General features: G+C 44.3%; 1 protein-coding gene across 2 annotated transcripts in view; it reads right to left on the minus strand.

The window, feature by feature from the left end:
• Positions 1-3,968: 3,968 nt before the first annotated feature.
• CAMK2A (calcium/calmodulin dependent protein kinase II alpha) overlaps positions 3,969-12,732 on the minus strand; it is a 78,265-nt gene continuing 69,501 nt past the window's right edge. For both annotated transcript variants that reach the window (XM_036752541.1, XM_036752542.1), the window contains 3 exons: positions 10,410-10,485; positions 6,676-6,770; positions 3,969-4,201 (listed from right to left, as the gene is read on the minus strand). In XM_036752541.1, coding sequence (XP_036608436.1) covers positions 3,969-4,201; positions 6,676-6,770; positions 10,410-10,485 — 404 coding nt within the window. The remainder of the gene's footprint in view (positions 4,202-6,675; positions 6,771-10,409; positions 10,486-12,732) is intronic.

The following is a 12,732-nucleotide window of genomic DNA, read 5'->3' on the forward strand; positions in this document are numbered from 1 at the left end:
CAAAAAGAAATTGTTGTGACACTCCAGAATTTGGGTAAAACACCTGTACAATTTTGTAGAAATGATAGGATAGTTCAAGTGATTATTACCCCCTGTGAAAAAATACCCTTTGTGAAAACTGACCCTCCTCCCAAAATAACTACTAGAGGGGCAAAAGGGTCTTGCTCCATTGATAGAATAAAGTCGGGAGCTAAGGTATGGGTAAAATGGAAGCCAGATGATATTCCAAAGGCTGCAGAAGTTATAGCCCATGGGAAAGACAACACTGTAACAGTTGTCTATTCAGGGGAAAATAATTACCAAATAGTACCCCTGAACCATATATTTTACTGTGAATAGGGCTATAATAATAGATTCACAGACTCCACAGGTATGGCTGATGCTGGTAAATGCCACAAGCCACTCAGAGGGAAGGTGACCTTGTGTGATTAATGGATGAAAGCTTGTACATCTGGGGAAAGACTGGGAGGACAATCCTAGTCTCTACCTAGGATGGGATCCTCTTAGTTTAGTTTTCCCATTGTGTTTCCTTGTACATCTGGGGAAAGGCTGGGAAGACAATCTTAGTCTCTATCTAGGGCGGGATCCTCTTGGCTTCCTCATTGTGTTCCTTTTGAAAAGAAACATTTCCCACCTGAGTCTGGCTCTGATATTGGATCTTTGCATAACTGAGATCTCAACCAAACCGGAGATGATTTTATTTGAAGGATAATAGCCCATACTTGCCTACTCTTTTTGTTCTTTGTTTTGGTTAACCTTGTTGCTAGTTCTGTCTCCTTTAGGCTTAAGCACCCTGCACTTTCCAGTGACTGCCTAAGCACGTAGCATTCTTGGAATTCTTACAAGCTCACTAAAGAACTGACCTCTGCAATGGGACTCTTGGGGCAGGGACAGCTCTACGCCCAATTTCAGCAAGAAGAAGCTACGGAAAATGAGACCTTCACCCCTTACCCCAAGATTTTGAGCCCCAATCGTTCAAGGGTGGGGGGGGGAATGATGATACTGTTCTGTGTACTTATTTTGTATTATCCTTACTATATTGTTTGATTGTTATGATATTATTGATCCTATGTAATGGATACAAAGATCTAGGGGTGGAAATTTGAATTATTAACAATTATTTTAGGGATGATTGATTGAAGAGATTATCTTACTGGGACCTAGGGGTGGGTCACATTTGAATTGTAAACCAATATTTGGGAATGTCACTGAATGATATGTTTTGCTTTATTATGAATGATATGTTTTAGTTTCCTTCGTAATTGGATCACAATGTATGTTCTAGGATACATGGCTGATTAGATTATGTATCCTAGAACAAGGGGTGGAGTGTGTTGGTAACCAAAAATGGGCTTCTTAGCACTTAGTCAACAAGTGCCCTTGAATAGTTTGGCTTTTTCCCCTGAACTGGGGATTGAAGTAAGCCTGTCAGCCCCTTCACCTTGCTTCCCTTGGTTAAGCAGATCAAAAGAACCTGTGCTTTCCCGGTCAACCCCTTCACCTTGCTTAAGGAGATAGAAAGAACCTGTGCTTCCCCAGCGTGCCGGCTACACCCCCACAGAAGCTGCTAGCCGAATGGTTAAAAACAGCTTCTGTTGGAGCCAGAGACAGCTACAGCTACAGCCGAAGCTGAAGCAGGAGCTGCCGGTAGCAGAGCTGACCTATGTGTGGACCGAGGAGTGCTGAGCAAGGACTTGAGGCCAGTGGGTAATCTTTTTACCGTAGAGGGGAAGCATGTATATGATTTTGCTTTATACCATCATGCTTCTCTGTGGCCTCCTGGTTACTCTTGTGAGGCAGACTTATTGGGCCTGGAAGCTTTTGATCAATATATCAAAATGGGGATGCTGGCTCATGGGTCTGTTACTTTGGAGTTTAAATACATGCTTTGATTCTTCTGCCTCCTATCTAGAGAATTCCTTATATCCTGCGGTTCCGAACCTTTCAGATATATATATGATCCTCTTTGAAATTATAAATTCTGCCTTCATATTACACCACTCTGTCCAAAATGGACAACTTACCACCTCCTATAGATACCATATACTTTTCCAACTCGAAATCTTTACATATGCTATTCCCTAAACCTAGAATGCCACCCCTTCCCAACCTGCTAAATTCCTTACCAGTATTATAAAGGCCAAATGAAATGCTACCCCTTCTGGAATGATTTCCCTAAAATTATGGTCAGTAATGACCTTTGCCTTTCAGATCTTGCTCATGTAGCACTTTGTACCTCTCTAATGAAACATATAGAGTAGGTCTTTCTGAACTCTCTGCATATATTATGGCCAATTGATAGCCTGTGGACTCTATGAGGACAGAGACCATATCTCATCTAATCTTCATATTTCTCAGAAAGGATAACAATGATCTATAAGTTGCAGGTACTTAATGAATGCTCCTTTGAATATATCAGGAGATGTTGCCATTTAAAGGAATTCTATAGTGAGTTCTTGTGTAAAGTAACACAAATAAGCTTGTTTTCATAAATTCAGCTACTCTACTTAGTAGCTCTGTGACCTTGGGGAAGTCAAGTCACTTTTCGGGGTCTCAGTTTCCTTATCTGTTGAACAGAGCTAATGACTGTACTACCTCCCTCACTGATTTGTTGCAAAATAACAGGTTTACATTAGTAAACTTTAAAAGACTGTAAAATTGAATACACTCATCATGGTAGGCCCAGACAGAACACTTTGCCAACATTAAGGCATTATATCGATGTGAACTGTTATTATTAGGTGGCTTGGGAGGAGAAAAGGGTGGAGATGAGGGTGAAGGTGGGGGTGGGAAGGGGAGTGTACTGAAAAGACACAGAAGTGTGACCTCTGAACATTTTTTGGAGGGAAAAAAAGACAATAATCAGAATAGTTCTACTATAGAAAACATGTTTGAAATGTACAACAATGAAACGTGTATTTTTAATGTCAACCATGTAATTATTTGGGCTAAACCAGCAGGATTCATAAAAGATAAGGCAAATGCTTTTTCTTTTTTAGCTGAGTTTGGGAGTACGAAGGAGTGAGGAAGGGAAGAACGTAGCTTTTATAAATGTTCTCAAATTCTAGATATCTATGAAAATCCTAAAATCCTGTGGGGAGGGGGGAGTTAGGCTCTAAAACAGACTCCCTAACAAAGATGCCAGTTCACCTGACTCTCCCACTTATTAAATCGCATGACCTTGGGCAAATCTCTTAACCTCTCTGGTTCCCAGCTTTGTAAAACGAGAAGATCAGAACATCTAACCTCTTAACATCCCTTCCAGTTCTAACATTCTACGTCCTATGATCTGGAAAGAGTCTGGTGTAGTGAAAGGAGCCCAGAGGACCCTTCTCTGACAATTACTGCCTGTGTGATTTCAGGCAAGTCACTCGACCTCTTGGGGCCTCAGTTTCTCTATTTGTAAAATGAGGGGATTGGATTAGTAATCCCTTCTGAAGTCCCTCTGCCTTAAATCCTATGATCCCAGGTCTAAGGTCCCTTATGTCTCTGACATTTTGGAGTCTAGGGCCCCCTCACTTTATTCTAAGGTCTCTTCTAGTGCTGTCATTCAATATTCTGAGTTTCCTTCTGGCTCTAACATTTTTTTAAATAGATAAAATAGCCTCCTACAATGTGACTTGTACTTCCTGCCTCAAAGTGTTGCTTCAAGGATCAGATGGAATAGTGTTAAGAGCTAGAAAAATATTAGCCATTACCATGACTACAATTGTGATTATTTCCAATAAAAAGTAATCTAAAGAATCATATGCTGTTTTGACACTGATGCATCGTAACCTAATTAGAATGACTGGGTCCAGGGTAAGTGGTTCTGTATTAACAGAAGATTGTCTACCTGGGAGAAAATGACTTAGACACTGCTCCAAAATCCAATCAAACCACAGCTGCCTTTCAGACTCGGCCCCTGGGAAATCTCAATATCAGAGGCAGCCTGACATGAAGGGGAGGAGGGAAAAAGAGAAAGGATCTCACTGTGGTAGGACTGAAGGCGCTCCGGATCTGTGGAAGTGGACAATCTGCCATTTGCCATCCCGGCGGTGCCAGATGCGGGTCTCCTCAGACTGGGCAGTGCGAGGGATGCCACCGGCGTCCACATATTGTGTGATGCGGATGTAGGCAATGCAGGCTGACTCATCACCCATCAGGTGGATGTGGGGGTTCAGGATGGTGGTATGGACAGGCTTGCTGTTCCTGGACCACACTGGAGATCAGGGAGTAGGGAAGGGTAAAGAGGAAGGGGGACAAGGAGTAAAAGTGGAATGGAACCATGGGGTTGTACATGAGCTGGGAGACCCTGAAGTTTCTCATCATCCTCTTTCCTTCACCAGCTCCCCCCAAGGAGTTACTTAACTGAGGGGACCTATCATTTACATTAGTCCAGAGTTGGGAACTCAACCCCCAGGCCCTATCTTGCCCCTCAGACATCTGGGAGCCAAGGTAATTTTTCTAGGGGACTACACCCTTTTATTGGAGAAGTTTCAGGAAAATGAGACCACTCCCTCCCCAGATTGTTCTCCATGAGGGTAAGAGGGGGCAAAAAGTTTAGGAGAAATTACTACTGCAGAAAAATACTTCCCAGTGTTGAAGGAAAAGATCTCTCTGCAACAGATAGGCAAGGAGCCCATCATCCCTGCTTCAACATCAGGCTAGTTCAGATGGCAATGTCCACATAGATCCCCACAGCTTAAAACCAAAACATCTCACAGTTGGAAGGAACTTCAGGGGTCATCTCATTTAACCTTTCACCCAGGGCAGGAGGAGTCTGCTCTACGGAATCCTTGACAGAAAGCCACGCAGAACTAGAAGGGTCCTTAGAGATCAGCTAAGTCAACTCCTGATATTTTTTCAGATAATGACAATAACTCCCATTTCTGTTGCATTTTAAGGTTTGCAAAGTACTTCCCTCACAATCCCATGAGAATGATATTACAAATATTCTAGGGATAGGGAACTGAGGCTCTCAGAGGAAAAAGTACTTGCAAAAGTTCTCATGCTCAGCATGTTGCTGAACCTAGACCCTGAGCAAGAACACTTGGCCCCCAGCTCAATAACCTGCCTGCTCTAACACTTTGGCCCCTTAAGAGCCTCAGGATTCCCAGGGCCTCCCTTCCAGGGCAAGACAGGAGTAGAAAGGAGTGCTCAGGCGAATTAGCATAGAGCCATGGGGCCAAGAAATCAGGCTGTAGGCAAGGTTGAAAATTAATGGCTCCAGAAACGAAGTCCCAGGGTGTCTCTTTGGCTTTCCACCACTGCCAGTGCATATTAGGAGAACTACAGAACATTTTGCTGTTATATAAGATGGTTCGTTTTTATTTTATCTCTCATACTTTTTCACATGGCAAAAATGATCCAACTGATGGCAAAGTCAGGAAGAGTGGATGAAGCCTTCTTTGCTCTCCAGGCACAGAATCTGGGAGGAGGCCCCAAACTCCAACCCAAATGGAATATTTAATCAGCTAGTCCGTGACCAAAGGGCCACAATAGAATGAAGGCTTCCTCACTCATTTCCCTCCTATGAAGAGAAGACAACATGCAGGGTGGAGGTAGGTTAATGGAAAGATCACTAGCTCAGGAGCCAGGAGATGTGGGTTCTAATCCTGACTGCCTCTCACTGGCTGGGGGAGCTTGAATAAATTATATCTCTTTTTCTATAAAATGAGGATAATAATACTTACCCCAACCACCTTGTTGTGAGGAAATAAAGCAATCAACAAGCATTTATTAAGCACCTACTATACCTTAGCACAACTCCTGGCATATAGTAAAGCCCTAATAAGTGTTTATTGACTAAGTAAGGGAGTGAGAATACAAAGACAAATGTGAAACTGTCCCTGCCCAAAGGAGCTTAGATTTTCTAAGAAAACACTTAGGATTTTCATAGCACTATGAAAATGTGAGCTATTATTAGTCCTGAGTCTCTGGCTATCTCACTGGCTGCCCCTGGGAAAGTCCCTTCCCCTCTCTGAGTAGAAGTGTTCTCATCTATGAAAATGAAGTTGGGTCTATTGATCCATTAAGGTTCCTTCCAACTCTGAGACTCCATGAGGGCCCCTTAGGATAACATAGCCGGGGGGAGTTTTTAGAGCCAGTAACAGGGAAAACAGGCAAAGGCAGAAACAGGCCTGCGGAAGCCCCAGATCAGCCCCCAGGTATCATGCTACCCCCGCTGGGGGAATGCACAGGACTAACAGACATGAAGAACAGAGACCCAGCCGCATGGCACACAGACGGGGGCGGGGTACAGCAGTGTGAGCTCCTCCCCCATCTCGCCCTGGTAACACACCCAAACCTCCATCCCAAATGGCCTGCCGGTGAGATCAGGACCACGCTGGATGGAACCCGTGTGCCCCTGAGAGAGCAACACTTTTCTCAGGGACCCTGGGGGGAAGGCTGCCTGCCCTCCTGTCCCTCCTGTGAGCCCCAAGGTCCCTGCCCCTAGCTATTAAAGGGTAGAGTTGGGGAGTGCATTTTGCCTGGCCAGGGTTAGGAGAGGGATCCGAGATGGTACCAACCCACGTTCCGCACGGGGCTTCCTGCAGGCTTCTCGGGGTCTTGAGTTGCCCAGGGGCCCTGTCTGTCACACTGCTATTCCCAGGAGGCTGAGACACGCTGCCAGCGGGCAGGACAAGCAACGAGAGGAGACAACAGGCACCACGGAGGGAAGGAATTGCTCACGGTTTTCAAAGTAGAATCGATGGAAGTCCAGGCCTTCAACCAGGTTTCCCAGAGCCTCCGGTTCAAAGGCTGTCATCCCAGGGTCACACATCTTCCTGGGGAAAGAAAGAGCAAACAGGGACCTCCCTGGACCTCAGTTTCTTCATCTGTTGAATGGGGTTCCTGGGGCAGGGCTTTACCTTCCATCTATTCCTGAAGGTCTCTTTTCTAAGATCCTTTCAAGCTCTGACATTCCATGTTTTGTGTTCTAAGATCCTGCCAGCTATGACATTCTATATTCTGTGTTCTACAGTCCCCTAGAATTCTAGCATTTTACTTTTGTATTTTATTATCCTATGAATCTAAATGGACACCCAGAGGACCCAAGGCTCCCAAGCAAGCCGCAAGCCCTGTAAGGGTGGTCTTCCTCTCTTCCTTCCCTTCCCTCTGCTGCTAAATACTGGCAGAGTCTTGGGTTAAGCAGGACATTTTGGCCCCTTGTGTGTTCTCTTCAAGGGTACATTCTACACACTCAGATATGCAGAGATACAAGTAAATATGTATACACTCACGTGACCACACATGCACAAACAAGCACATTTAGAGCTTCAAAGGCCCCATAATCTATGGAAGCAAGAGGTGTCTCAGCTCACTCTTAACCTGCCCCTTCTGGACCAGTTAGCACATAAAATGGGATTTCCTCATTTTGTCCCTTTCCCTAGGAGGGAAGGCCACAGAGCAACCACCCTAGGCTATCTCTCAGCCCTAGGGCTATGGAGATCCAAAGTTCAGCACTTGGCAACATCAGCTCCTCTCCAGTGAACTTGGGCATGAGCACAAGGAAGCCCATTCAGGAATACTGATCCCCTCATCCAGCCCTAATATTTGTCCCATAGAGCTGACGATTTGTTGAACAAAACAAGCAAGGAGGAAGTGTCCCGACTCCCAGGGAGCCGTCAGCCAACCCCTTGCAGCAGAGTACGGTAAAAGCAGAACGTGGAAAGTATCCCTTTCTCTTTGCAGGCCAAGAGCCCATTTCCCCTTTCTTACAGGGATCCTGCAAGATTCTGACTGAGAGGAGTTATCTCTGCCTTTTCCCTTATTCCCTATATCCCAGCAGCTGCCAAATTCTGAAGATTCTACCCCCAATAAAACTTCTCCATTCACATAGTCACCGTGTTAGTTCAGGCCCTTATTTCTTCCCTCTGGCCTACTTGAGATAGCTTGACTGGTCTCTCTGCCTCCAGCCTTGACAGGGCTGCCAAATAAATCTCCCTAGTGCTTAGTTCTAACCAGGTCACTCCCCTGGTCGAAAACGTCCAGGGCTCCCCACAGCCTTCAGGAGAGATTACAAACTCCTTAGCCTAGCATTTAAAGCCTTCCATGATCTGGCTCCCTTATCCACCTTTCCAGATTTCTTTCACACTACATGCCTTCACATAGTCTCAGTTCCAAACAAACTGAACTACTCGCTGATGCCTGGTCTCTTCTAGCCTTCTCCTGACCTCGTGTATTTACATAGGCCATCCCTGTAGCTGGAATACACCCATATCTCCTCCTTACCTCTTCTTGTTGGAAACCATCTCTTCCTCCAAGGCAGAGCTCAGTGCTAACTCTTGCATGAAGTCTTTTTTGATTCTTCCAGCTCAAAGTGGATTTCTAATCTTATCTAGCAATCTAGATCTCTCTTTTACCCTTTTGACATTCTGCTTTTCATTACCTACACACACACACACACACACACACACACACACACACACACACACACATCCCTACTACTTCCATGCCTCCTACCACCCCCCCCCCAGTGGCTTGTAAGCTCTGATGGTTTGTCATTTCATCTTTGTACCCCAGAGCCAAGCACAGTACCTTGCACATAGTAAGTAAATGCTTAATAAGTGTTTATTGAATTGAATGTGAGATCCCAGCCCAGAGGATAAGCTAGAACAATGTGGAATGAGCAGGGAGTCCATTAAAAAGTAAAGATCGTTCTATAACAGTGGATCTCAGAGGGTGGTCTGTGGACCCCTGGGGTACTGCAAAGTCAAAACTATTTTCATAATAATATTATGATGTTATTTGCCTGTCAAAATTCTTCTTCCTTTTCTAGCTAACTATCTGTGTGAGGCTGGATCTTCTTCACACACTTCAAGCAAAACAACATATTGCAACAGATTGAATGCAGTAACAGATATGAGAACCTAGCTCTCTTCTATTAAGCAAAACATTAAAGAAATTTGCAAAAACATGGAAAACAAATCTGCGAAGACTTATACGAACTGATGCAAAGTTAAGTAGCAATAGTGTGCAATGATCATCTGTGAATGACTTAGCTATTCTCAGCAATACAATGATCTGAGACAATTGTGAAGGACTTCAATGATGAAAAATGCTGCCCACCTCCAGAGAACTGATGGAGTCTGAATGTTGATTGAAGCGTACTTTTTCTACTTTATTTTTCTTGTCTCTTTTTGTCTGTGTTTTATTTCGCAACATGACTAATATGGAAATATGTTTTACGTGACTGCACGTTATAATCTATATCAGATTGCTTGCCTTCTCAACAAGGAGGTTAGGGAAGGAGTAAGGGAGAAGATTTGAAACTCAAAATTTTTAAAAATGAATGTTAAAATTGGTTTTACATATAATTAGGAAAAAGAAAATATTAAAAAATGCAAAACAATGCCACTCTTCTCGCTAAATTTAGTTTTCTTTTGAAAAAATATCATTATTTTTCATAGAAATGTTATTTATATTAATGTTATTGGTTTATGGTCATTTTAAATGAATTCAATATTTCAACCTATAAAATAAATGTTTTGTATATTTTAAAAATAAAATAAGTATTTTAAAATTGATCATACTTTAATTTTATTAAATTAATTTTATTAATTAAATAACATTTTGCTGCCTAATATGGTAAATGTTAATAGGTAGAACACACATAAACAAAAGCTCTTCAGAGTCCTCAATAATTTTTGAGTGTGAAGGGGTCCTGAGACCAAAAACTTTGAGAACGGCTGCTCCACAACATTCTCACCACAGACAGCAGCATGGCTGGAGAAACACTACCACCAGAATCCCCTCCAGGGAGCATCCAGCTGCAACCCCTCTACCCAGCAACACATATACACACACCCACGCACACACTCCCAGAGAGCCCAGGGAATTCAAGGAAGAAATAAAAACATCTTTTCCTTAGGGAAGTAAAGGATCATTTGGCAGTATAAAGGAAGCATCTACAGGGAATGAGAGTTAGGAAGGCATGGGAGGGAAGGCAGAAAAGAAACATAAATCAAACTGCAGAGAGGAAAATTCTTACCAAGGGGGAAAAAAACCTTAAAATGAGTTTAATCTAAATGCAAAAAGAAGTTTACATTGATCCATGCCCTCAGCAGACCTTTACAAATAAAAGTGAGGTGAATAGGGATAGGATAGGGACTGTCCTTATGCTTTATTGGTTAAAGGGAGCTCCCAGGTGAGGCGGGCCCTTCTATTAGTGCATGTTGATAACTTCCTTGCAATTGATGGTCTTAGAGAGTCATCAAGAGCATAGAAAAATTAAATTGTTTGCCCAGGATCACACTCAACCTGGTTAGGTTGAGTCAGAGACAGAATTTGAACCCAGGTCTTCCTGGCTCTTAGGCTGGCTGTCTGTGGTTATGCCATGCTGGGATTAAATCATTTCCACATAATCGTTCAGCCACTGCCCTCCTCCCTTGCCCCGGATATCCGGAAGTACCCATCAAACTCACGTGTAGGACTCAAAATCCCCATTGCTTATTGCTTCAATCAGCTGCTCTGTCACCTTAATGATTTCTTGCTTTCTCACTGTAGGGCAAGGAGAAAATACAGAGAAACACAAAACACAAAAGGCGTTTGTAGCCTGATCAGAAGGAAGCATTAGCAATGGTCCCTGGAAGCCACCAGGTGGGGGGCCAGTTCCTGGTGGCCAAATGGTGAGCCCAAAGAACTTGGCTCTGGGCTAAATTTTTAGGAGCCTCCACTTGGTGGTGGTAAGACATGACCACAGGCAGGAAGAAAGGAGATGCCTCTCTCGGCCTGACAGCCCTTGTATCCTAACTGATACCCCTGACTCCAGGTTCTACCCTCCCAATGCAGCCTTCACACAGTTACCAAGAAAATCTTCCTAAGGCACGTGTCTCACCAGCCCCTGCCCACCTCACCCTCCCATCCCCATTCCTTTTTCTGTCCATCCCTACCAGGCCTTACCTCCTCAGCTAATGAGCTGTGCCCCCTCCTGTCTCATTGCTACTGTCTTAGAAGAATTCTCTGCTCATGGCTCCCCCCTACATTTACCCCAAAAGGAAGCTTTGCCTAAAGTCCCTTAGGGAGCACTGAAGCCAGCATAGAGTAACAGGTGCTTATAATTCCCACCAACACTAAGTGGAAAGGACATTTCCTATTAATAGTTCACAGTTATACAGGTCTCAGAGCTGGAAAGGACCTTAGGACTTCTTAACCTGGGTCTGTGAACTTTAAAAGTATATATGTGTGTGTGTGTGTGCGCGCAAAACTATATTTGGATATAAATGGTTTCTTTTGTAATCCTACATATTTCATTTTTTGCTTTAAAAAAATTCTGAGAATGTGTCCATAGGCTTTACCAAATTACCAAAATACCAACCACATAGCTTTACCAAATAGTCTCCAGCACAAAAAAGGGCGGAGAATCTGTGATCTAGACCAGGGGTGGGGAACCTGTGGCCTTGAGGCCACTTGTGGCCTTCTAGGTCCTTGGGTGCAGTCTTTTGACGGAGTCCAAGTTTTACAGAACAAGTCCTTTTATTAAGGGGATTTGTACTGTGAAGTTTGGACAGTGAAAGGGCTGCATTTGAGGACCTGGAGGGCCACATGTGGCCTTGAGGCCGCAGGTTCCCTACCCCTGATCTAGACCAATTCCCTCACTTTACATGTGAGGAAACTGAGGCCAGGAGAAGTAAATGACTGAAAGGTGAAGGAACAAATGAGATAATATTTGTAAAAAGCACTTAGGACAGTGCCTGGCCCATAGTAGGCCTTATGTAAGTGCTTACTTAGAGGCAGCTGGTTACACAATGAAAAGAGCTCTGGGCCTGGTATCAGGAAGACTTGGGTTCACATCCAGCCTCAGACACATAACTAGCTGTGTGATCCTGGGCAAGCCAAGTAACCTCTGTTTGCCTCAGTTTCCTCAACTTTAAAATGGGGATAATAGTAGTACCTACCTTGTAAGGATCGAATGAGATAATACATATGAAAAACACTTAGCACAGTGCCTGACATGTAGTAGGCACCATATAAAGGCTTATTCCCTTCCCCTTCCCTTCCCTTACTTAAGTCACACAGCTAATAAGCTGAACAGGAGGGGATCAAGCCCAGGCCTTCTGATTCCACAGGCATGCCCTCTTTCCACCTCTCACTGTGGTCTCTCACATAGCAGTCTGCTCCCAGTGGTCCTTTGGGCTAGGACAAGAATCATTAGCTCTAATTTACAAAGAAGGTGAGTCGAGCTGCCCAGTGTTTACACAGCTAATATAAGAATTAGGAATGCAACCTAGATCTCCTGGCTGCAAGGCTTGTTCTCTTTCCACCACCCCAGGCCTCACAGAAGTGCAGAGTTGGAAGGGATGTCAGAGACGATCACACCTGAACAAGAATCCCTTCTACATCACAACTGCACCAATGGTCATCACCGTTTGTCAAAACCAAAGGATGGAGCACCTGGGTGTAAGTCAGCCAGAGGCTAGTGACCCCCTACTCCAAGACACAATCTGAGGGTGGGATACTTGGTTCTGAGTCACAGCCAGAGGATGGAACCCAATTCTAGATCGCAAGCAGAGGATGGGGTCATTAGGAAGTCTCAAGTGATGAAAAGGGAGAACCTGGTATGAGTAATGAAATCCCAGGAGCCAGCTGGCCTTCAGACAAGGTCTTAAATATCCTGCCCTCAGCATTTTTCCCCATGGGGGCGTGCTAGTGAGACTGAAACCCTGGGTGAAGCCCTGGGACCGGAGCTAGAGCACTGCTCTGCTGCCATCTCCTGGGGTCTGCTGCCTCACCATCAAGTAACCTGAT

Source organism: Trichosurus vulpecula, chromosome 3, assembly GCF_011100635.1.
Source record: "Trichosurus vulpecula isolate mTriVul1 chromosome 3, mTriVul1.pri, whole genome shotgun sequence".
Classification (NCBI taxonomy): Eukaryota; Metazoa; Chordata; class Mammalia; order Diprotodontia; family Phalangeridae; genus Trichosurus; species Trichosurus vulpecula.